Source organism: Bufo bufo, chromosome 3, assembly GCF_905171765.1.
Source record: "Bufo bufo chromosome 3, aBufBuf1.1, whole genome shotgun sequence".
NCBI lineage: Eukaryota > Metazoa > Chordata > Amphibia > Anura > Bufonidae > Bufo > Bufo bufo.
The window spans coordinates 183343014-183368505 of NC_053391.1; the positions used below are offsets into that span (position 1 = coordinate 183343014).

At 44.4% G+C, this 25492-nt stretch overlaps 1 protein-coding gene across 1 annotated transcript in view; it reads right to left on the reverse strand.

Moving 5' to 3' along the window:
• Positions 1 to 25492, reverse strand: part of LOC120993688 (amine oxidase [flavin-containing] B-like) — a 65812-nt gene that overhangs the window by 23730 nt on the left and 16590 nt on the right. The window contains exons 6-9 of the mRNA XM_040422165.1: positions 16871 to 16928; positions 14242 to 14339; positions 12792 to 12903; positions 8999 to 9061 (exon numbers count right to left, since the gene is read on the reverse strand). Of these exons, the coding sequence (XP_040278099.1) occupies positions 8999 to 9061; positions 12792 to 12903; positions 14242 to 14339; positions 16871 to 16928 (331 nt within the window). The remainder of the gene's footprint in view (positions 1 to 8998; positions 9062 to 12791; positions 12904 to 14241; positions 14340 to 16870; positions 16929 to 25492) is intronic.

Below are 25492 nucleotides of genomic sequence, written 5' to 3' on the forward strand. Positions count from 1 at the left end.
TTTGATGAAAGTGCAGACGACAAAAGAGTGATAATTGCAATTGTGCCGTACCAAAATGAGCCGGGGTGTGAACACTAGCAACCTCACCACCACCAGCATGATCCACCACATGGCATCCAAGCACCCTAACAAGTGGGCCGAATGCCTGGGTCCACAATCTGGGTCTGCGGGTCACACCACTGCCTCCTCTTCCCCTGTGTTACGCACTGCTGGCCAATCCCCTGTCGAAGGCGCAGGCCCGGATGCCCCTCGCTCTGCACCTGGACCTTCGCATGAACCATCAGCAACAACATCCACTTCCATGTCCCAGCGCAGCGTCCAAATGTCCATAACACAGTCATTTGAACACAATCGCAAATACCCACCCACCCACAGGCCATAATACTAAATGCGCAACTTTTGAAATTACTGGCCCCATGAAATGTTGCCATTTAGGCTTGTGGACACTGAGGCCTTCATCAGCCTGATGTCGGCGGCTGTCCCTCGGTATGCAGTCCCCAGCCGCCACAATTTTTCACGGTGTGCCGTTCCCGCCTTACACCAGCATGTGTCCCAGAACCTCACCCGTGCCCTGACCAACGTAGTTACTGGGAAGGTCCACTTAACCACGGACACATGGACAAGTGCTGGTGGCCAGGGACGCTACATTTCCCTGACCGCACACTGGGTTAATGTTGTGGAGGCCGTGAGTGAGTTGTACCCTGGGATGGCACAGATGCTACCCACGCCCTGGATTGTGGGCCCTATGTCCATCAGGGTCTCCGCCAACAGCTATGTTACTGGCTCCAACCCCCACTTCTCCTCCTCCGCCGCCTCTTCCTCCACTTCCACCTCCAGCAGCAGTCAGCAATCAGTCGCTAGCTGTAAGCAGTGTAGCACTGCTGTGGGTAAGCGTCAACAGGCCGTGCACACCGCCGCAGAGCTGTGGCAGGGTATAAGGGACCAGACCGAGCTGTGTCTCTCGCCACTCAACCTACAACCAGGCATGGTTGTGTCTGACAATGGCCGTAACTTGGTGGCGGCTTTGGAGCTCGGCAACCTGACACACATCCCATGCCTAGCCCACGTCTTAAAATTTAATTTTAGTGGTTCAGCGGTTTATCAAAACCTACCCCAATTTGCCAGAGCTGCTAGTGAAGACGCGCCCCATGTGTGCCCATTTCCGCAAGTCGTCCACAGCTTCAGCTAGTCTGTCAATGCTACAGCAGCTCTTGCGGCTTCCAGCTCACCGACTATTGTGTGACGTGAGCAAGCGCTGGAACTCTACGTTCCACATGTCGGCCAGGCTTTGTGAGAAGCAGAGGGCATTTGTGGAATACAAGCTACAACATCGTCGTCACCTTTCGAGTCAACTGCCACTATTTACAAGAGAGGAGTGGGCATTGATGTCAGACCTCTCTGAGGTTTTAAAAAGCTTTGATAAATCCACAAAGATGGTTAGTGGCGATAACGCTATTATCAGCGTAACCATCCCACTGTGTCTACTCAAACGATCGCTGCTCACAATTAAAGACCACGTTCTGAATGTGTCAGACCAGGAAATGGGGGAGGACATTACACAGGGTGATAGAAAGCCCGTCCTCAGTTCATCTTCTCAGCGCGAATTGGATCATGAAGAGATGGAGGAGGAGGAGGAGCTGGAGACAGTTGCCTCTGCTACAGAGGGTAGTACTCATGGAACTTTAATTCCATCTGTTCAGCGTGGATAGGCAGAAGAGGAGGAGGATGAGGAGATGCTGATGTTGACATCGACGTCTTGCCTGTTGGTACTCTGGCACACATGGCAGACTTCATGTTAGGCTGCCTTTCCAGCGACCCTTGCGTTATGCGCATTTTAGATAAGACGGATTACTGGGTGTTCACCCTTCTCAACCCCCACTACAAAGAGAATTTCTCATCTCTCATTCCTCTGGTGGAGTGGACGAGTAAAATGGAGCAATACTAGAAAACCCTTGTTGGAAAATTGCTCCAAAATTTCCATCTGACAATGCTGGCGGCAGAGTCCGTAGTTCCTTGGCCAACCAAGGAGGGGAGACAAGGGGAACACACAGCAGTTCCAACAGAGACAGGGCAACACTCTCCAAAGCCTGGGACAGTTTCATGACACCCCGCCAGCACCCTCACCCTAATGTGTGGCCCCTACTGCCACAAGGAGAGAAAAATTTTGGAAGATGGTGAAGGAGTAGATAGCAGACCGTGTCAGCGTCCTCATTGATCCCTCAGTGCCTTACAAATACTGGGTGTCCAAGCTGGACACGTGGCATGAACTGGCGCTCTACGCTTTGGAGGTGCTGGCCTGCCCTGCCACCAGTGTTTTGCCTGAGCGTGTATTTAGTGCTGCTTGTGGCATTATAACAGATAAGCGTATCCGCCTGTCAACTGAAAATGCTGACAGGTTGACTCATATAAAAATTAACAAGGCCTGAATTGACAATGACTTCTCGACTCCACCAGAGGAATGCTGATAAATATAAAGGCACTTTACATGTGTTGTTTTTAATGTAGTTAATAGACTGTATTCCCATGCACCCCTTCCACCACAAACAAGGGTATATTGTTGAATCTTTCTTTTCTCATCCTCCTCCTCCTCTTCCGTCATATCAACATGCATTGCTTATTCGTCACATATAATGCCCTCGCATATATAGCCTTCAGATCAAATTTTTTTGAGGGTCCACTCACCAGCAGGCCCTCACATCTAATTTTTTAGAGGGTCCGCTCACAAGCAGGCCCTCACATTTAATTTTTTAGAGGGTCCGCTCACCAGCAGGCCCTCACTTTTAATTTTTTAGAGGGTCCGCTCACCAGCAGGCCCTCACATCAAATTTTTTTACAGGGTCCGCTCACCAGCAGGCCCGCAACTCAATGTGAATGAGGCCCTCCTTTATGTGATATACATGTTGTATCGGAGTGCCTCTTCCTTGTAATTTTTGGCAGCACTTGCACTTTATATACAAGTAAATATACAGGAAAGAATGTTTTCAATCAATTTTTCCTATAAGCCCTTTTAAGCTGCATCAGCAGCAGCATGGTGATAAAAATGTGTGGCAAGGTGACATGGTGTGGAGATGGCAGCATGAGGAGGCCATCTAGTGGCACAATGACTGAGTCTGAATAAAAGACTAAGGCCACAGATTGTTTAGATGCAGATGGAAACAATCTGTGGAGCTGTATCAAGGTCACCTGCAGAATAATGCAGACCAGGGCCGTAGCTATAGGGGAAGCAGGGGAAGCTGCAGCTTTGGGGCTCTGACCCAGAAGGGGCCCATCCAGGAGGACTAAAGGATTTGGTCAGGGCCCCCTCAATAGTATTGCACAATGAAATTATATACAGTAACAGTATAGACAGTGTATAAAACGGATGGAACAGCTGCCGACCCAGGTCTGAGAAAGCGATCTTTACTAGCCACAGGAATGGGGGCGGCATGAAAGGAAGGGGTCGCTAAAAAATTACTGTGGAATGGAGCCCCATTCAAAAATTTGCTGTGGGGCCCAGTCATTTCTACCTAAGCCACTGATGCAGCCCACAAAAGCAAGTTGGGTTTATCGATTACAAAACCATAATTAAATTGTGGGCCTGGTGATCACTTTAGGCCCTTTTAAGCTGCATCAGCAGCAGCATGGTGATGAAAATGAGTGGCAAGGTGACATGGTGTGGAGATGGCAGCATGAGGAGGCCACATAGTGGCACAATGACTGAGTCTGGATAAAAGACTAAGGCCACAGATTGTTTAGAAAGATGCAGATGGAAGCAATCTGTGGAGCTGTATCATGGTCACCTGCAGATTAATGCAGCCATCAAAATCAAGTTGGGTTTGTCGGTTCCACCTCAGCTCACCAGCAGGCCTGCACCTAAAATCTTTTACTGGGTCAGCTCACCTGCAGGCCCGCAACTCAAATATTTTACTGGGTCAGCTCACATGCAGGCCCTCGCATAGAACTTTTTAGAGGGTCAGCTCAGCTGCAGGCCCTCACATATAATGTTTTACAGGGTCAGCTCAGCTGCAGGCCCTCACATATAATGTTTTACAGGGTCAGCTCAGCTGCAGGCCCTCACATATAATGTTTTACAGGGTCAGCTCACCAGCAGGCCTGAACCTAAAATCTTTTACCGGGTCAGCTCACCTGTAAGCCCGCAACGCAAATCTTTTACAGGGTTAGCTCACCTGCAGGCCCGCAACTCATGCTGCCTTGCTTTGAAGTAGTAGCGGTAACCGTTGTAGGAAAGTGCAAAGGGCCGTCATTGACAGAAGATATGTGTCACCGAGGTTCCTGGCCTCGGTGAGGTAAGAGCCAGTAATTTTAAGTGTCAGCGGCAGCTAGTGCTGACTGACACTTTTGGTTATTTAGTGTGGCTGTAAAGCCGATCCGGGCCGGCTCTTACTGGGAGCAGTCAAAGTGCAGGGTGGGTGGCTGTTCCCCAAATTCCAGGCCAGGTTTTGGTTAGGGATATAAAACCCAGCCAGCAGTCTCAGCTGGTGATGGATTATCCTCCATCTGACAAGGAAGCTGTGGAGTCTCTGTTTTTTTAGATCTAAGGATGTGTGCCGTGCTAAAGGGCTGAGAGCTGCATTACTGGGAAGCAGGCCCCTAAAACCTGTTGTGGACTGCTGCTGACAAAACCGCTGACAAGGTGAATGCTTTTGTTCTGTGGACTTGCCCTGGTGTAAATGAACACCAAAGACGGCGAACTGTCATTTTGTTTATGTGTCAATAAACACTGAACTGTTTAAGTTAAAGACTTTGTTTTTGCCTCTGTACTGCGTCCGCTAATCTGCCTACCAGAGCAAATCCCCACACCGTTTATCAGGTTCCCTCTCCGAAATCGAACAATGATTCCTCGTTACCGGTGGTCACCATGTTAGGCACATAAAACAACATCAAAAGTTGATAGGGAAGATATCCAAATGGATCGCTGACATCAAGAGGACGTGCGATCAGGCAGAAGTTATCTAGAGTCAACAAAGCGGCAGCAGAGCCTCTCCTATATAATGTTTCCTCATCAAAATACTGCAGTAACATTCCGTGTAATTTTTTATTACTCATTCCAATAACAGGGTTAACATCTTAAGAGTCCTGTATTGTTATTTATCGTCACTACCTCCCCGAGTCGGGAGTGGGTAATTGCCGCGTGCCTGCTGCATTCCTTGGATTCTTGAACTTTAATAACTTGACCCACCCTCTCTGGGTGGTTCACAATTAGGAAAAAATAGTGGCAAGGCGACAACAGCCAATCAGATTTCAGCCATTGACCTCCCTTGGATGTGGTATCTCTTTCTCAAACTCCCTCTCCGGCATCGAACTCTGATTCCCCATTACCCGTGATCACCATGGTAGGTGCAGAAGAGAACATCGAAAGTTGATAGGGCAGACATCCAAATGGATCGTCGCCGTCACGGGGACGTGCAATCGCCCAGAGGTTATCTAAAGTCACCAATGCGGCAGCAGGCCCTCGCCCTAATGTTTTAGATGGTCAGATCAGCAGGTCCTTGCTCCAAATGTTTTTGAAGGTCACCAGTGTGACGGTCACGTACACTACACATAGGGGGGAGGATAGTGACCACTGCGCTCCACCCTCACCCCTGGCCCTGCCTACTTGCCTCGCAAGTCCTAATGACAGGGGGCAACTAGACGGCAGTCCCTAACTTAGGATACGTGCTGGGAAGACAGACAAGACAAATAACGGAATGTGAACGGACCGGGTCAATACCTAGAGAGCTAAGCAGTACTAAGGAATGAGCAGAGAATAGTCAGGTAAAGCCAAGGTCAGATACCAGGAGAGAAACGAAGTACAACAGGAGTCCGCAAAGAATCGTCAGGTGGAAGCCGGAGTCAGGATACCAGGAGAGATGCGCAGTACAGGAGGAACAGGCAAAGGATAGTCAGGGAACAGGATCAGGTGAGTATTCAGTAGTCCAACAAATAGCCAGGAACCTAAAATTAACAGGCAACATGTGGCCAGCAGGCTGCCTGTATTTATAGTGGGGTCTGAGGATTATGTGACGTGGCCAGCGTCACATGACCGACAGACAGACAAGTCAAGCACCGAGTGATCAGCTCGGCTCTCAAGGCAGACCTAGGAACAGGGAGCCTCCCAGCTAGCAAAGCCGCCCTGGGAACAAGGCCAAACACAGATCCTCGCTCCCGAAGCTAAGCAGCAGGTCTGCGGCTGATGGGAGACCGAGTGAGCCTTTGGCGCCCCGTGACAACCAGCAGACCATCAATCATAATTTTTCAAGGGTGTGCATGATGTGTAACAAAGGGTGTTTTGAAGTGCCGGTTCCTTGTCATTTTTGGCAGCCCTTTCACTTAGTGCATAGGCTTTATAAGTGTAGGAGTCCCACTACCTGAACAATTGTACCACAATGTGAAAGAGGCCCTCCTTTATGTGATATACAGGCTGTTTCGGAGTGCCTCTTGCTTGTAATTTTTTGCAGCACTTGCACTTTATATACAATTGAATATACAGGAAAGAATGTTTCCGAACAATTTTTCCTGTAAAATAGATTTTTTGGGGGGTTTTGTGCATATTTTTATCAGTCTGTAAAAGTGGCATACAACTCGGACAACATTGTTCCCAGCAGCGTCCTGGGAGTCCAAGATGCATCCAGATGTTCCCGATCCATTTCGGTGGTGATTCTGTCACTTTCTGATCTTTTCCAATGGACCAGGCACCCTCCCCTCTTCGGTGCCTGGTTGTCTCCCATTGACTTCCATTATACTCGGGTGTTCGGCCGAGCACACGAATATAGCAATGTGTTTGGGCCAAACACCCGAATACTTAGGTGCTCGATCATCACTAGTCAGAACTGTTTCTCCTTTCATTGTTAAAAAAGCCACAAAACCTGCTTGTGTAAATATTCCCTAAAGCAGGAGTCAGCAACCTCCAGCACTCATGCTGCTGTGTGGCTACAACTCCCAGCTGTTCTTGTATATCCTACAGAAGTGAATAGAGCATTCTGGGAGTTGTGCTTTCAGAAAAAGTTGCAGAGCCAGAGGTTGCCGATTCCTGCCCTAAAGGCTGGTAACACTTCTGGAAGATGCCTTAAATGTTTCTAAATGATCAATCTGTTGGATTTTTATGTGCCGAAATTACCCAGTTATCTACATAATTTCTAATTCACTTACAATGTCACTAGTCTGGCTTAATTACTGTAACGTCTGTTCACCATGTATTTAAAGCCCCTGTTTGTCATTTACGCAATGATAAACTAAAGACAGCATGCAACACTATTCTTGCTAAAAAATTCCAGAACCCCAATGAACCCCATTATAAGTTGACAGGGTCCACTGGTGCTAGTCTTGAGTCACAAAGTAAGGCCTCATGCAGATGAACGTATTTTGGATGTGCATCAAAAAATCTAAATAAAAAGCACACAAATGTCGTCGGTGTACTGTCCGCATCCATATGTCCTGTAAATTATAGAACACGTCATTTTCTTGCGGACAAGAATAGCCACTCCTATTAACCCCTTGGCTACCGGAGGTTTTTTCGTTTTGAATTTTTCATTTTTCTTACCTATTTTCCGTGAGCCATAACTTTTTTATATTTCCGGTACTTTGTAATGCCACCATTAATTATGGCATAAAATGTAGTGAGAAGCGGGAAAAAAATTCCAAATGGGGTGGAATTGGGAGAAAAATGCAATCCCTCAACCGATTTACGGGTTTTGTTCCCACAGCGTTTCGTTTGCGGAAAAACTGACCCATGCCCTTTATTCTCAATTATTTTTTTTTACATCACCATATTCTGACCCCCATAACATTTTTTATACATACTTATGTCTACTGAGCTGTTTAGGGGCTCATTTTTTGCGGAACAATCTGTACTTTTTATTGATACCATTTTAGAGTGTCTGTGACTTTTTGATCACACTTTATTAAATTTTTTGGGGTAAGAGAAGCAATGAAAAAATGGCAAATCGGCCATTTTTACCTCTTTTTTCCGTTAAGCCATTCGCCGTATTGGAATTTTTTTCTTCCAATTTGAATAGTATGGGTATTTTTGGTTGCGGTGATCCCATGATGTTTATATTTATTGTTATTTAGGTATTTATTTTTTAATTATACGGAAAGGGGGGGTGATTTAATATTTATATGTTTTAACATTTATTTTTTATTTTTTGTGATCATTCTGTGGTTCATATATAAGCTTATTAATTATATTTTTGAATTTTTCATTTTGTTCGTTCAAGGATTTTTTAATTGCCATTGAAAGTCAATTTTGCTCATTTCTTATCCTGGCCTGCTATTTGGTGGCCAAAATAAAAATTGCAGTATGAACATTTTCAGCCTCATCAGCGAGGCTGAAAGTGTTCAGCGTAAGTACCGATGCCCCATTTGGCCACACGGGGCATCAGTAGCAAGCCCTGAAGCGTGAGCTTCCAGGTTTTTGTGCATTTAGATGCAGTGACTGCACTTGGTCACGGCATCTGAAGCATTTAATTAACGCGATCGGCATTATTGCCGGTCACGGTAATTAGACGCAGGTCTCTGCTGCATGAAACAGCAGAGATCTGCGCTCCATGACGCCCAATGCACGTGCAAGGGGGCGCCATGTTCGGACATCGCTCCATACATGTACGGCGCTGGTAGCGAAAGGGTTAATAGGACTGAGAAAAATGCAGATTGCACACGAAATGTACCTGTACTTTGTGGATCCGCAATAGGAACATGGTCAAGCATGCATCCTGGGTAAAATCAGTTATGTCAGAATATATGAAACAGAAAAAAAGATCTGCTGCTACGGGTTTGTAATTCTAGCTTGCGTGCTCATGATGAAGTCATATCTTATTTACAAATGATAATCATTAGGACAATTTTCCTACAGCTGCATTCCACCAGCTTCAATTTTCATCAGCTCTCCCTACAGAGCGCTGCTTACATTGTTCAGCTAGAGGGAAGCTGTAGATAATGAACTGCAGAGAATGGTGTTACAAAGAAAAGAGTGAAGCTCAGCCATTAATTATATGAATTGAAAGAGCGATGCAGAACTTACCGCACTCTCTGGTTCAGGCAACCATATTTCATTCTCCGTAATGAGTCCCATTTTACACATTACCTGTAAGTATTAGTAATGCATTTTACAGTTTTATAATTTCACAGTATGAAAGCACATAATGATTTGAATAGAACAGTTTCTACAAATGTTGATTAGGGTTGAACTTTAAATTTTAGATCTGCAGAATAAAAAAAAATACTTGTATGGGAATATAAAAAAAAAAAGGATTTTCAAGCTTAGCGTATAAAACAAATCACCCTTCCTATTCCAATTAAAATAAAGCTCTACCTTTACAGCAAATTCAAAGAATATATTAGTGATTCATATAATGAAACACATATGTGCATGCATGTATAAGGGAAATCAGGATGAACAGCTGCTGGCCAAACAAGCCGACAACTATAGAAGATGTATGAGCACTTAGGCCCCTTTCACACGGGCGAGTATTACGCGCGGATGCGATGCGTGAGGTGAACGCATTGCACCCGCACTAAATACCGACCATTCATTTTTATGGGGCTGTTCAGATGAGCGGTGATTTTCACGCATCACTTATGCGTTGCGTGAAAATCGCAGCATGCTCTATATTCTGCGTTTTTAACGCAACGCAGGCCCCATAGAAGTGAATGGGGTTGCGTGAAAATCGCAAGCATCCGCAAGCAAGTGCGGATGCGGTGCGATTTTCATGCACGGTTGCTAGGAGACAATCGGAGTGAGACCCGATCATTATTATTTTCCCTTATAACATGGTTATAAGGGAAAATAATAGCATTCTGAATACAGAATGCAAAGTAAAAGAGCGCTGGAGGGGTTAAAAAAAATAATAATAATTTAACTCACCTTAGTCCACTTGATCGCGTAGCCGCATCTCCTTCTCTCTCCTTTGTTGAATAGGACCTGTGGTGAGCATTAAGTACAGTTACAGGACCTTTGATGACGTCACTCCGGTCATCACATGTACGTCACATGATCTTTTTACCATGGTGATGGATCATGTGATGACCGGAGTGACGTCATCAAAAATCCTGTAACTGCACTTAATGCTCACCACAGGTCCTATTCAACAAAGGAGACAGAAGGAGATGCCGGCCGCGATCAAGTGGACTAAGGTGAGGTGAGTTTAAATTTTATATATTTTTTTTTAACCCCTCCAGCGCTGTTTTACTTTGCATTCTGTATTCAGAATGCTATTATTTTCCCTTATAACCATGTTATAAGGGAAAATAATACAATCTAAAGAACACCGATCCCAAGGCCGAACTTCTGTGGGTACCAAACATGCGCGATTTTTCTCACGCGAGTGCAAAACGCATTACAATGTTTTGCACTCGCGTGGAAAAAAGTGGGTATTCCCGCAACGCACCCGCACATTTTCCCGCAACGCCCGTGTGAAAGGGGCCTTAGAGTTTGCCTTCAGACCCATCACATGTGTTCTGTGACTGGGATACAGTTGAGCACAGTTTAATGCAAAACAGACTAAAATCTGCTGATCTCCCTGCATGCAAACAGCAATAAGTAAATTTACACCTAAAAAGAATGTTACTATAACTAAATCAGCTTGTATTCAAGAGATCAGACCATTTTCAAAAATCCTTTAGTAGGATACATAATGCATATGTGTTACACCGGAAATCTACACCAGCGTCTTGCTGGCATAGATGTCTTTTTCTGGGTCATGGATCTCCAAAGATGTGCCAAAATTTATGGATAGGCATGTGCTTTGTTACTAATTTTTGGAGCTTCATATGCCAGCAAGCTTTCCTATTAAGACTAGTGTCAGAAACGCCAGTCTTATTACATTTCCCCCATGAAATCAATGGAGATAGGCAATATTATTAATAAAGGGAACCTGTCACCTGCACTATACTGCCTTCACTGAGGGCAGCATAGTGCAGTGACAGACCCGCTGTCAGTGGTTTGTCACTATTGGGATGGCAGTCGGTACTTTTAGAGTACCGACATGCCGAACCCCATGCAAGCGGTGTGACAAAGATAGGTCCAATAATCTTCACTGCCCCCACCTATGGACGATGAGTAACAGATTTCTTACCTGTTGTGCATAGTAAAGAATCCTGTCATCATCCAGAGGCGGGTTAAGGTGGGGACAGCGAGCCTCAACAAACTCTTCTCCAGCGCAGCTCTGGTGTGCACTGCGGGCTTCAGCAGGTCAGTACTCTAAAAGTACGGACTGCCATCTCAGAAGTGACTGACTGCTGAAATGAGTGGGTCTGACATTACACTGTACTGTCCTCAGTGAGGGCAGCGTAGTGCAGGTGACAGGTTCCGTTCTAGTTTTTTTTTTTTTACTATCTATTTTTTAACAGGTAAAAGGAGATTTCAAAAATGTCCAGATCCAGAAAAAGCCTTTTAAGTTTTAATAGTTCCCTATTATATTGTGCCAGGAGTCAGAGATCTAAATTTCTCATGCAAGAGCAATCAATTTATCATCAATATGCTCCCTCTAATTGCCAGAGCATCTGTCTGGACTTTGGTATATGACAAAGTAAGTTGTTCATAACAAGACATGGATATGCCACATCACTGAAGTGAAACTGATTTGTGCGTCCCTTACAAATTAGGGGAAAAAAACTAATATTAAAGAGGTTTTCCAGAAGGTCAGTTTTCTGGGCTCTGACTCCTGGGACCCCTGCCGATATGCTGTTGAGGAGGCCATGGTTTCTTAATAGGCCAGTGACGTCACCTTCATTGGTCACATGGCATATCTGCAACTCAGACCATACTATGCTGTTTATTCACTTGAATGGGAGCAGAAATGCATGGACACTACACAGTGGATGGAACCTTGTGCTTCTGGTTCCATCAACTGTACCATTTTTGGCGTTGGAGGCCTGAGACAGCCATCGGATATTGATTACCCATCCTAAGTATAAGTCATCAATATCTCCAGGCTAGAAAACTCCTTTAAGTGTTGTATATGTTATAGAAACAAATAAATAAAACAGTTTTAAATAATACAAAGCAATGTTCACACTTATGTTAAGTTTTCATGTTCCATCACAGGAGCAGAAACATGTAAATAATGGATTACTGTACATTAGAGACACTTGTAGTGCTTTACAGACACCATTAACTTATAATGGGGTCTGTCGGGTTCTGGCCTAGTGTCCGTCATTTCGTCAAATGTGACAGAGGCTGCTGATGTGTGAACAGAGCCTAAGAAGAACATGAAGCAATGACTGGACAAAACAAAACTACAATATACGTGTGTGTGTGGAGGGGCAATTAATGGATACGAAAAAAATAAAAATGAAGAGGGTAGGTACAGAATACTGAAGGAGCCAGAATACAGAATTGCATATGTGAGATAGAAAGTGCAATTGGCTGCAAACTCCACTAGAGGGCTCTAAAACATAACTGCGTTGAGATGATTTTTAACTGAGACGTTATCTGAAAAAATACACAATCTAAATGGAGCCAGGTCCTCATTAAAACATTTAATTTGGAAAATGAGAAACAATGTAGATTCATGTGTTTCATTTCATTTTAATCAACATCCTCAATGTTCTACAAGAGGTTCTGTTCGCAATACTGGGGTCAGAAGAGCGGCAGAAATGTCTGTACAGATGTTCTATGGATGAAGCTGCCTGGTAATGTTTGATGGCTTGTTAATGATAATTAGAGAGACAAGCACACTGCGCCGGCCACCTTAAGGAACATGCAATAAAACTTTCTGTAGTCTCTCCATAACAATAAACTTTTTTCTTTTATTTTCAATGTCTTGTATAATTATTTTTAATAAGTAGCAAAAATAATTGTGTAGAAACAGTACCTCTCTGGCGGCTCTCTCCCCAGCCTGGACTGCTCCATCCATGTATCCACTCCACTGAGTAGCGGTTTCCGTTCCAGCAAAGTAAAGTTTTCCACAGGGCTGCCGAATGACACTGTTGAGAAAGGACATGCTTTAGGCAATTCATAATTACTCAATACACGAATTACTGTACCCAACGCCATGTTTGACATTGTATTTACAAATACAAAGTATGCCAAATCCTGCACAACAGTAAAGATGCTGATCCATCTCTGCCAAAAAATGAACTGGTCATACATCAAAGACCGACAAAATTACTATACTGCTCCCCCTTACCTTCCAGAGTACCTATATCTATACTCAGATTTTTTTCTACTAACGTAAATAAGTCTAGGATTCTGTGAAAGTTGTATCCAACGCTCATCTAGGGACAAGAATTAAAACTAAGATGGTCATTAGAGCATTTTAAAACCTATGGTCCAGATTTATTTGTCTGCGCCAAAAATCTGTCTAAAAAAGTGGCAAAATTGGCGCATTTAGGTGCTCATTATCCAAACTGTCTAACAGCAAAACGGTCTAGTTGTCCACAGCAACCAATCAAAGCTCAACTTTCATGTCCTAAAGGGCTCTTAAAAAATGAAAGCTGAGCTTTAATTGGCTGCGACTGGCAACTAAGGACAGTTTTGATAAATGAGGCCCTTAGGGTGTCTACAATTTTTACACTGTCAACAAGAGGGCATGCTTGGTGGAAAGTGGGCAGAGATTCGTCAGAAATGGAACTAATTTGTGAAAAATTTGGGCGCAAGTTTGGTGTAAAAATCTGTCTAAAAGTAAGCCAACGAGTTGGTATAGAGTCATAGAAAAGAGTCTATCCCTGCACCAGCCCAAGCCCCTGTGATAAATCTGGCGGAGGTCTAGACATTATGTCTAAGCTTACGCCATCTTTAGGATTAGTAAATCTGGGCTTATATGTCATAAAACAGGACATCATATGTGTTTCTAACCAGATTACTTGGTTCTTAGACATCATGCACACAACTGTGTCCGTATTGCGGTCCGCAAACTACAGATCAGCAAAATATGGACATCTGTGTGCAATCCGCATTTTTCTCATGCCCATAACTAGAAATGGTCTGCAATACAGACAAGAATAGAACATGTTCTATAATTAGCGGTTATAACAGAAAATAACAGAATCCATAAGACGGAAGGATGGATCCGTTCTTCTGCCTATAGACTTGTATTATGACGGAATGCAAAACAGAAGCCTTTAAAAGGCATTCCGTTTGCTTTCCATCCTAATAGAATTACAGATCATAGATCCTGTCACCTAGAAAGAAATGGGTCTATGCACATTAGCACTCAGTGTCCCAGTGCCAACACAGTCAGTCTGTTCTTCAATCTTCTCAATGTACCCACATTGCAAAAACACAAACAGTCTCTAATTTTGCACTGATTTGCTCCGCATTACCTTCCATACTGTGTCATGATTCCTGGTGGGAAGTAGGCAGCGTGACAGCCCCCAGAATACTGTTCCTCACTCCAATTCTTTTCCTCATAATGTACAGGCTATTCAATAACAAACAGGCCATTTAGTAGTCATATACTAAACATAAATTACTACATATCATAAATAAGAATGGTAAAAAAGGTGTAATTTAAAAGGGCTTTCCGAGACTTAAATACTGATGGTCTATCCTCTGAAAAGGTCATCGGTCTCTGATTGACACCCGGGACCCCACCGATCAGCTGACTGAGAATGCACCTTCACTCTGTGAGTGCCGCTGCCTTCTCCCTTCTCATCAAACACAGTGCTGTACATTGTATAGCTGCTGTACTTGGTATCGCAGCTCAGACCCATTCACTTCTATGGGGCTGAGCTGCGCCTAGGCCAAGGGTGGGCAACCTGCGGGCACTCCAGCTGTTGTGAAAACTACAAACTCCCATCACAACAGCTAGAGTGCTGCAGGTTGGTCTACTCCTGGCTAGTCCATATGAACATGTTGTCACACAGTCTAAGAAAAGCTCGAGAAGAGCCGTGTCACTACTGCGAGCGACTGCTGCTTTCTCAAATAGCTGATCGGCTGGAGTCCCAGGTGTCAGACCCCCACAGATCAGATTCTGATGACCTAGGATAGATCGTCAGTATTAATGTCTCAGAAAACCCCTTTAATTTAAGAAAATAAATATTCCACTGTCTTCCACATACAAAAAAAGCCTAGAGCAGTGGTGGCGAACCTATGGTACAGGTGCCAGAGGCGGCACTCAACACTCTGTGGGCACCAACACCCTGGAAAAAGACTATGGTGTACCAATATGCCTTAGACTTTTCATGCCATTCATCAGAGCAGGGCGCACTGTGAACAACACAGGCAGCTCATTGAATGTGGGCAAGCTATTATAGCTAAATGATAAAGTACATGGAAGATATACTATAGTGGACTGTAGTATTTAGGTTAAATTGCCGTGTTGACACTTTGCGATAAATAAGTGGTTTTGGATTGCAGTTTGGGCACTTGGTCTCTAAAAGGTTCACCATCACTGGCCTAGAGCAAAATCTCTGCTTCTAAATTGAAAATAAAATAAAAATAATATAGACCTCTAAAGAAATACAGATAGTATATGCTATAGAACCTTGTCTTTTTCAGCAGATTAAGGAGGGATCAGAATGTTGTGGCAGTACCAGAATTCCTACAATGCACCTGTACTACAGTTATGAGCATCGGGTAGGCCTACGGTAATGGAGTACTCAGCATTTTCTAAAGGGGGACAATTAAAAAAAAAAAATTTGCAGATTTGCCCAGACATATAACATGCAGGTTCTATTCACCTTAAATTTATAGGCTAAATTGAAAAAATATTTTTGTTAGCAAAAAAGTATACAACATGTCCTGACACATGTCCATACCGTAGGTCTCTAAGTGCCCTCTGGCATAAGTGTAAAGCGGTTGTCTCAATGTCCATACTGTCTCCTTTGCTGGCTTAATTCATTTTTCCATTACATTATACACTGCTCGTTTCTATGGTTACGAACACCCTGCAATCCAGCAGCAGTGGCTGTGCTTGCACATTGTAGGAAAAAGCGTTGGTCTCTCTCCTATAGTGTGCAAGTGCAAGGGTGGTCATAACTATCAAAACAAGCTATAAGTGATGGAAAAAATAATCGAGCCAGCAAAAGAAGCAATATGGACAATCACATTACATTAGTAAGTGCCTTGTATTAACTTTCTCCACATGATAAATGCCACTTGCTGAAGTGAGACAATACCTTCAGCCTAATCCCTTAACTCATTAAGGTGTGGATACATGTCATGGAATGCCTTAAAGAGGTTGATCAAAGATCTAAACTTATTTGCTATTCACAAGATAGATGACAAGAATCTGATTGTTCAGAGTCCGAATGCTGTGACCTCTACTGATCATGAGAACATGACTCCTGTAACCCACCTATATGAATTGTAGGGGGTTGTGCATGCACGCTGAAGCTCCATTCACAGGATTTAGGGCTGATTCACATGACCAAAATAGGTCCAGGAAACACGGCCGGCATGTCAACCACATGTCGTGGACCAACAGCGGCTCTGCTGACCAGATCTGACTGCAGCATAGGGATTTATGGTGCAGTTAGCTGCTATCTGATCAGGGGTCTAATGTACTGTACTCACCATCCATCTGGATACAGTACAATTGACCTGTGATCACATACCAAGTGACCGCAATAAATTACTATGATGCAGTCAGTCCGGGTCAGGGAAGTCATGGTCGGTTTGGAAGATGCGGCCTATACGGGGGCCGTATTTCCCGGAATGATCATGGCCTTGAGAATCAGCCCTAAGGCTAGGGCGTCACTGTGACTTTTTTTTAGCTCTACTGATTGACGTTAACTATCAAGACAAGGCTGCAGATTAGGTTGGATGTCATCTTATGGACTGCAGCTCTCATTCAATAGTTAAAATCAATCAGTAGCACTACAAAAAGTAGAAGTGTAGCCCAGTATACATATATGCAACAACTCCGACTATTGAGACGTTTAACATGTACTTTGAAGATAAATCCATGAAAGTCATACTATACAGTTGTAGTAACAAAAGACAACTTACATGTAAAGCTTTGTCAGTTCCCATTGCTTTGGCATAGTACTCACTTATTCTTCTCTTTCTATGTATAATAAAACAAAGCATATTTAGATATGGGCATATTTATATAACCACTCCTAATCATTTCATTTTCCCCCCTATTTTAGGCCATTTAAATTAAGGAATTAACCATGTCTTGTTGTGGCACCTTTCTACTTCACTCAGCCTGCAAAGAATAAGTTTTGTTAATTTCCATCCGGATGCAACGCGTGGAGCGAACGCATAGAATCCTGAATGAATCCTGACGCATCCATTTCAATGGGTTTGTGTCATCTTTACGTTCAGGAAAAAATTGCAGCATGTTCTATATTGTGTGTTTTTTAAGGCAGCCTTGGACCCATAGAAATGAATGCGGCTTGCGTGAAAAACGGTGATTGCATCCGAGCTGAAAAAACTAAACACAATTGCAGACAAAACTGACTGAATTTCCTGCAAAACCATCAGCTTTTCCCTGAACAGATCCTGACTCATTCCCTATCGCTCATGTGAAAAAGCATTTTCAGAAAACAAATTTGAGCTGCAAATACGTTCATTTCATCACACAAACTGATTTAGTACGGTTCTTCTTGTGAAAGTAGATTCAGCGCCCAAAGCTGCAAAAAGACATCTTGGATCCCTCTTCTTTTTTAACATTCATTCACATATCCTAAAGCGGTTGTGCTGCCCTGTGTACGGGAAGCTGCTTTCTACTAGCTCAAACACTTTGTGCTGTTTTTCTAATAGAGCCTAATAAATAAAACTGGGGCAGATTTACAAAACCTACAGATGAAAACTTGGGCTACTTTCACACCAGTTTCCTTGATGTATAAATCAGTCTGTATATGACCTCCCTCATTGTTAATAATCCAGGTGTCAAGAAAATGTATCCTCTCACTATCCCCAATGTATGGTAAATTGAAGTTTCTTCCATATGAGTTCAAGTAAGTGGAGAAATCAAGTAAGGATTGAATGCCGCCCCGCCATACGCAAAAAATGTATCTGCATCTCCCGAGACTTCGTGTAATAACGTTGTGAATTAACTTTACTGTAAAAAACCTTTGTATCGAACTTGGGTTCGGTTCCAAGTGGTACCTTGAAAACAAACCGAGTTCAGTATCAAGGTTTTTTACAGTAATAATTAATTCACGAAGTTATTACATGAAGTCTTGCGAGTCTTCGCGTTGTAATAACTTCAGCTCATTGGAGCATCTGAAGTCGATTTGCTCATCCCTACTCACAATGTAAGTCAATGGGGACGGATCCGTTTTCTCTGACACAATAGAAAATGGATCAGTCCCCCACTGACTTTCAATGGAGTTCATGACTGATTTCATCATTGCTATGTTACAGATAATACAACCGGATCCGTTCATAATGGATGCAGGCGGTTGTATTATCGTGACGGAAGCATTTTTGCTGATCAATGACGATCCAGCAAAAATGCTGGTGTTGAAAGTAGCCTTACTGACAATCATGGATAAGCATTTGTATAAATACTTGTTCCTGATAATTGGCCTGTGAAGACATGCCAGAGATCACCCGATCTCTCTCTCTAGTGATTGGGGGATGTCAGTTCAGGCGCAAAAACTGCAAAATGCTGCTGCGTTTACGGTTCGTCATAAATCAGGTGCAGCATCCGGCAGCGCGCCAAGCTATGATAAATCTGTCCCTTTTTTTTTTTTACAATTTTTGCAGATTTTTTATTAATTTTTTTGTCTTTCCATGTCACTATTTATACAATCCTGCAATTTTTACAGGTCCTCTTTGAAGGGAATGTGGGTTACTGGTGTGGTTTACTGAAGTGGAGGGGTCAATAAGTGTAAAGTCAGATTCATTGGCCTGTATTTGTGGGAGGGGCACTGCTGCCTTTATGTTCGGCCGGCGTCCCTCCCACTTTGTACGTCGTTCGGCGTTCTGGAGCGTAACTGGGTCCCTAGCGGTGTATGCAGGGAGCGGAGCGGTGTCCATTTGCGGTGAGAAGCTACCACATCCTGCAGCCCAGCGCTTCTGAGTCCGGCCGGCGGTGGGTCAGCCCCTTAGCTCCCCACGCGGCATGACACGTTAGGGTGCAGGGGGCAGCGTGTCCCCGCTCAGCAGTTTGTTTTAATGTCTGGCACGGGTATCCTCTCAAAAGATTTTTTTTGTCATATCATCAAATCTGGTCTCTTTGACCGCGGCATCTGAGACTATTCTGTCCACACGCTGAAATTGTGAGTACGGTAAGGATTTTTTAACCGCAGATGGATGGTTACTTGTAAAGTGCAGGAGACTATTTGTCAGTTTCCTTGATGTATAAATCAGTCTGTATATGACCTCCCTCATTGTTAATAATCCAGGTGTCAAGAAAATGTATCCTCTCACTATCCCAATGTATGGTAAATTGAAGTTCTTCCCATATGGAGTTCAAGTAAGTGGAGAAATCAAGTAAGGATTGAATGCCGCCCCGCCATATGCAAAAAATGTCGTTGATAAAACAACGCCATAATGCAGTGTTTCTTATAAGATTCATTGCCATAAATATTTGTATTGTCTGCCCGCATCACAGTTTTTTTTGTTTTGTTTATATGTTGCCTTGACTACCTGACGTCACACTCCATGACACCAGATCCGGTGGGCTATTTAAATCCTGTTTGAAAACTCGCCACTTACTTGGTTCTTCTATATGGCAATAAAAAGAAGCATTGCATTTACTTCTGCGAGTGTTGGTCTTCAACTTTATACACTTAGCGGTAATCAGATTTTCCTGACCCCAGGACAGCCCCAGAGAGAGAGAGAGAGAGAGAGAGAGAAAGAGAGAGGATCTGCCCCCAGTGACAGGAAACCTACAGAATAAAAAGGAGGAGCCGCTCTCCCACCTCAGTGGTTTACAGAGCATGAGAGAGACAATGACCCAAGTTAATGATGTATGCTTCATCAAAAATACTATCTTTTTTTTAATGTAAGACCAAAGCGCAACCAAAACAGAACCCGGAAAAAAAAATACCAGGGAGGGAATAAGGAAGGGTGCTGTCGTGGGGTCTGGAAAATCTGATTACCGGTAAGTGTAATCATCATTTTTCCCTTCGCCCATGAGAGCACTACAGAGAGAATTACAGAGAAAAATAAATTCCTTCCTTAGAGAGGGACCACCGATTGCAAAACCTTTCTGCCAAAAGAAAGATCAGAAGAAGAGTTTAGATCCAAACGATAGTGACGAAAAAAACACGTGGCAGCCTTACAAATGTGTTCAATAGAGGCACAAGCCCTTTCAGCCCAAGAAGTAGAAACAGAACGGGTGGAATGTGCTTTCACCAACAATGGGGGAGAAAGACCTGCCTCCAGATAAGCTAGAGAAATCCCCTGCCTAATCCATCTAGCCAGAGAGCTTTTAGTAGCCCTCTTGCCTTTGTTGGGGCCTGAAAAATGAACAAACAAAACCGAAGACCTTCGCCAATCTTCAGTAGTGAAGATAATGTAACAAACAATGCCTTGCATCTAAAGAGTGAAATTCCCTCTCTTTACAGGTCTTAGGGTCATTGCAAAAAGGGGGAAGAACTATCTCCTGGGATCTATGAAATTAAGAGGAAACTTTTGGTAAAAATGCAGGTTCAGGATGGATAATAACCCTATTCTCAAGAATAGTAGAACGGGAGGGTTTTCAGAAACTGCATGTAGTTCACTAATTCTACGAGCAGAGGTTAAGGCTGCCAGCAAAACTAATTTCAGAGTTAGACAATGGGCCCCAAACGCAGGAGGGGGGAGTATAGTTATTTAAAATGTAACTTTTAATAAAGTCAAAATATCAGACTAAAAGAACTCACTACATAGATAAGACATACATACACATAGACAACCAAAAAATGGTGCCTGGCTGGTATAGACAAAATTCTGTTCCGTCCGGGGAGACGTGAACAGTCTTACCAGACCCTTTGTAGATAGTGATAGAGGTCCTGGGTACAGGAGGCAGGAAGCGTTTCGATCAAGCCATACCGCACCAGCTGGGACTAACAGCAGTTGAATTCTTCCTGAAATCCAGGGGCTGCCAATATCTCGCCCACAGCCAGTTCATCGTCCGGATCCTAGAATTCACCCTGAACAGGAATTTCTTCTCCTTTGATAACAAGATCTACCACCAGCTCAGGGGTACCGCGATGGGGAGTCCCTGTGCCCCGTCGTATGCTAATCTATTCCTGGGCTGGTGGGAGGAGACCCTGGTATTCGGGGATAGGAGTCCGGACGATATATCCAGAATTGGACTGTGGGCGCGATATATAGATGACATCTTTATCACCTGGAATGGGAGCCCCTCTCAATTCGAGTCGTTCCTATCCCGTCTAAACCAGAACGACATTGGCATGAGGTTTACATTCGAGACCCATCCAACCTGTCTACAATTCCTGGATATAAAAATTACCAGGAATGATAGGGGTGAACTGGATACCTCGATTCACAGAAAACCTAATGCGACAAACTCTCTCCTGAGATGGGAGAGCAGTCACCCTCTCCCACTTAGGAGAGGGATACCAAGAGGACAATACCTCCGTCTACGCAGGAATTGTTCGGACAAAAAGGACTTTGTGGCGCAGGCAGCTGACCTAAGGGCCAGATTTCTACTAAGGGGGTACCCGGACTATATTTTAAGAGCCGCCTATAAAGTGGCCTTAGCACGACAGAGACCGACCCTACTAATTAAGAAACAGCCAAACACTCCTACAACCAAACTGTCACGTATCATCACGACTTTTGACAGAGGTTCAAGCCAGGTCAGGGACATCTTACGACGCCACTGGGGGATCCTGAAAATGGACCCCGACCTTTTGGACATATTAGCAGACAGCCCACAGATAACATACAGACGAGGTACCAATCTGCGCGATAAACTCGTTCGCAGTCATTTTTCATCCATCAGTGCAAAACCAACATGGCTGCGGTCCAACTTGGTAGGTAGCCATAGGTGTGGCAGGTGTGTTGCCTGCAAATACATTATGACTGCAAAATCCTTCACCAGCTCGGTCACAGGCAAGACGTATTCCATCCCGCACTTTATCAATTGCAAATCTAGAGGTTTGGTGTATCGCATCCTCTGTGAATGCGGTCTGGAGTACGTCGGAAAGACCATACGGGAATTTAGGAGGAGGATCGGCGAGCACATGGGGGACGTGACACACAAGAGGGACACCCCGGTGTCGTAACATGTGCACACCGACCACAACGGCAAAGCCCGGCTGAAATTCATGGGCATTGATCTCGTGAAACCCCCTCCAAGAGGGGGGGACTGGGATAAGAGCCTCCTCCAACGCGAAGCACGCTGGATCTTCAATCTTAAAACAGCGGCACCTCTGGGCATGAACGAGAGATTGAATTTCTCCTGTTTTCTTTGAGAATGAAAACCTTTATGCCTCATCTACCAGGGTGCTGCTGCTTGATGGAAGATCCGGGGCAGCGTTTAATCGTCATGGAGCTGGTGGTTCCACTCTGTGCTACACTGTTACTGTCGTTACTTTGATGCTGACCCAGGGCACTGGGCACCTCAACTAGCGCATATGGCGTTAAACCTGCGCCTACCTAGTTTTGGGGGCACCCTCTCCTTTGTACATCGCTGCGCACACATTGAGGCTGGCATATACCCTTGCCGTACATGGGGTCATGTTAGTCTACATTGTCACTAGCATTTTGATCCTGGTGGCGACGTACGCAGGTGCTCATGAGATCCTGATTAACGCCAGCCTCTGTATTGTCTAATGTGTGATTTTAGCCTGTAGAGCGCTTCCTTAAAACCATTATGATTAGCGCCTGCTTCTGTAATGCGCATACGGCCTTCTGTTTTTGTTTTTGTTTCTGTTTCTGGTTTAGTCTGACCCTTGCTACATATGGGGTCACGTTGGTCTATACTGTCAATAGCATCTGGACCCTGATGGCGGCATATGCAGGCGCTCATGACATCCTGATTAGCGCCTGCTTCTGATATGTGCGATCTTAGTCTGTGGAGCGCTCCTCTGAACTAGTTTGAGTAGCGCATGCTTCCGTAATGCGCGACCCTAGCCTGTAGAGCGCTTCCTTAAACCAGTACCTGGCTCTAATGCTATGGTGGCTGTGTAAACGGGACAACTGTCATTCACCTATGACCTCTTGTCATCCTGTCGGCGTCGGTCCGACAACAATTGCTGCATTGATCACTTGCCTGTCTATGACTCCTGCACTAAATACCATTAGCCGATCTAAGGCTTTACCATGTGTTTGTTACCAAGGGAGACGCATTACACTATGCGTTCCACACGATCATCATGACCATATGACCATTGGCTGATGATCCTCGATTGCGCCCATCTCCTATCGCGATCCGCCCACCCCACGTGGTACTGTTGACGTGTGATGTCACTGACCCGCGTCCGCCCTTGCCCTGTTGATGTTGCCTCGGCGCAGGTTCTCTGTCGCGGGGGTCACGTGACCGGGTATTGAGCGGCGCTTCAGGTAGGCGTTGCGCCGCGATGATGCACAGAGGAGGAGGGGCGAAGGACCTGGGGCGCGACTATTTAAAACCCAGTACTGAGGTACAACACTGCGGCTGGTTTCACTGCATTGTCACCCCAAACCAGAAGGGTTTCTTTTGCCTGGGACCACTGTGTCCCCCGGACCGCCAAGCACAGGACTATCCCTCCAGTGCATTACTGCATCCTACACCAGGATAGCAGAACACAAGCTTTCTAGCTTGTCTCCTTTATCCCCAGTGTGTTATTGAGCCACAGGCCAGATACCTGCGGCCTTCCACTCACTGTCTTCCTGCAGTCTTTCCCTGAAGAGTCACGGACAGAAACGTGCCACGTCGGGAGACCCCCGGAAGCATCCCCATCAACAAATCCACTGGCATCTTTCCTGTAGTTCTAGGGTGAGGTCCAGGCGAGTGCTCCGTGTAGATAGGTAGCAGCATAATAGCCCCCTTCATCTGAGGCAGGGCCATTTAGGACACTTCCTATCGCTCCATCTACACGGTTCTACAACCACAGCAACCATCCCCACATGGCTTGATCGAACGCATCCTGCCTCCTGTACACAGGACCTCTATCACTATCTACAAAGGGTCTGGTAAGACTGTTCACGTCTCCCGGACGGAACAGAATTTGACTATACCAGCCAGGCACCATTTTTTGGGTGCTCTAGGTGTATGTATGTCTTATCTATGTAGTGAGTTCTTTTAGTCTGATATTTTGACTTTATTAAAAGTTACATTTTAAATAACTATACTCCCCCCTCCTGCGTTTGGGGCCCATTGTCTGCTTATCAAGTTGGAGTGTTTTTCATAGCCTGAACTGCTTCAGTGCTCTGATCAATTTATTAATTTCAGAGTTAAATGCTTAATAGTACTGGATTCAATAGGTTCAAACCGTGGCTGTGTTAAAGCTTTTAGAACAAGGTTCAAATCCCAAGGAGGGACTCTTGGCATCCGAACTGGAGCAGACCTGTCAATAGCTCTAAAAGACCCTGTTACCCAAGAGGATCTTGAGCAAAATTCTGTTCAAAGAGAACAGAATGGATATTGACCTAGACCTTCAAAGTATTTTTTGCCAAACCTAAAGCTAAGCCCTTCTGAAGGAACTCTGAAGGAATAGACACAGAACTAGGTAAATTTCTAGGGTCATTGCAATCAATAAATCAATAAATTTCTTCAAAATTTTTGCATAAATTGATACCGTCACAGCCTTCTTACTTTTAAGTAAAGTGGCTACAAGACCCTGAGAGAAACCCTTCTTGACTAGGAGGTCCCTCTCAAATTCCAAGCCTTTAACTGAAGACCCCAAACTTCTGGATGCAAGATAGGACCCTGTGTCAGAACGTCCTGGATCTCTGGAAGAACCCAAGGGTCCGAGACTGACATGGTCCTGAGAAGAGTGAAGCATGCCCTTCTGAGTCAAAATGGAGCAAATCATAATCATTCTTGAATTTTCTCTACTAATCTTTTTCAGTACAAGGGGTAATAACTGAAACGGGGGAAAGCATATGCCAGGGTAAAGTTCCACTTTAGAAGAAAGGCATCCACCCCATAAGGGAATTCCTTGGGTTTTAGGGAACAAAACTGATCTACTTTCCTGTTTTGATGAGAAGAAAAAAGATCTATCACTGTTGTACCCCAAAGATCCGTAATTAGTGGGGGAAAAAAATCAATGGGTTTAAAAACCATTCCCCCTGTTTCAGCTGGCATCTGCTCAAAAAATACACCTGGACATTTTCCCTCCCTTTTATATGAAGGGCAGAGACATGACTGACCCTCCCTTTTAACCACTGAAATAACCGATTCACTTCTAGCATAAGTGTCGCTGATTTGGTTCCCCCCTGATGATTGACATATGCCACCGTTGTTTGGTTGTCTGACATAATTCTGATATGGCCTGATACCAACAAAAACCAGGAGAATTCCACTGCCAACCGCACCACCAGAAATTCCTTCCTGTTGGAAGAAAAGGTCTTCTGAGTCTTTGACCAAAGACCCTGGAAATTCTGGCCCTGGATATCAGCTCCCCAACCCCAGGGACTTGCATCTGTAGTTAGGACTAGTGGATCTGGGTAATTACAAGGAATGCCCTGAACTAAATTTTCCTTGTTTTCCCACAAGACTAGGCTCTTTAAGGTTCT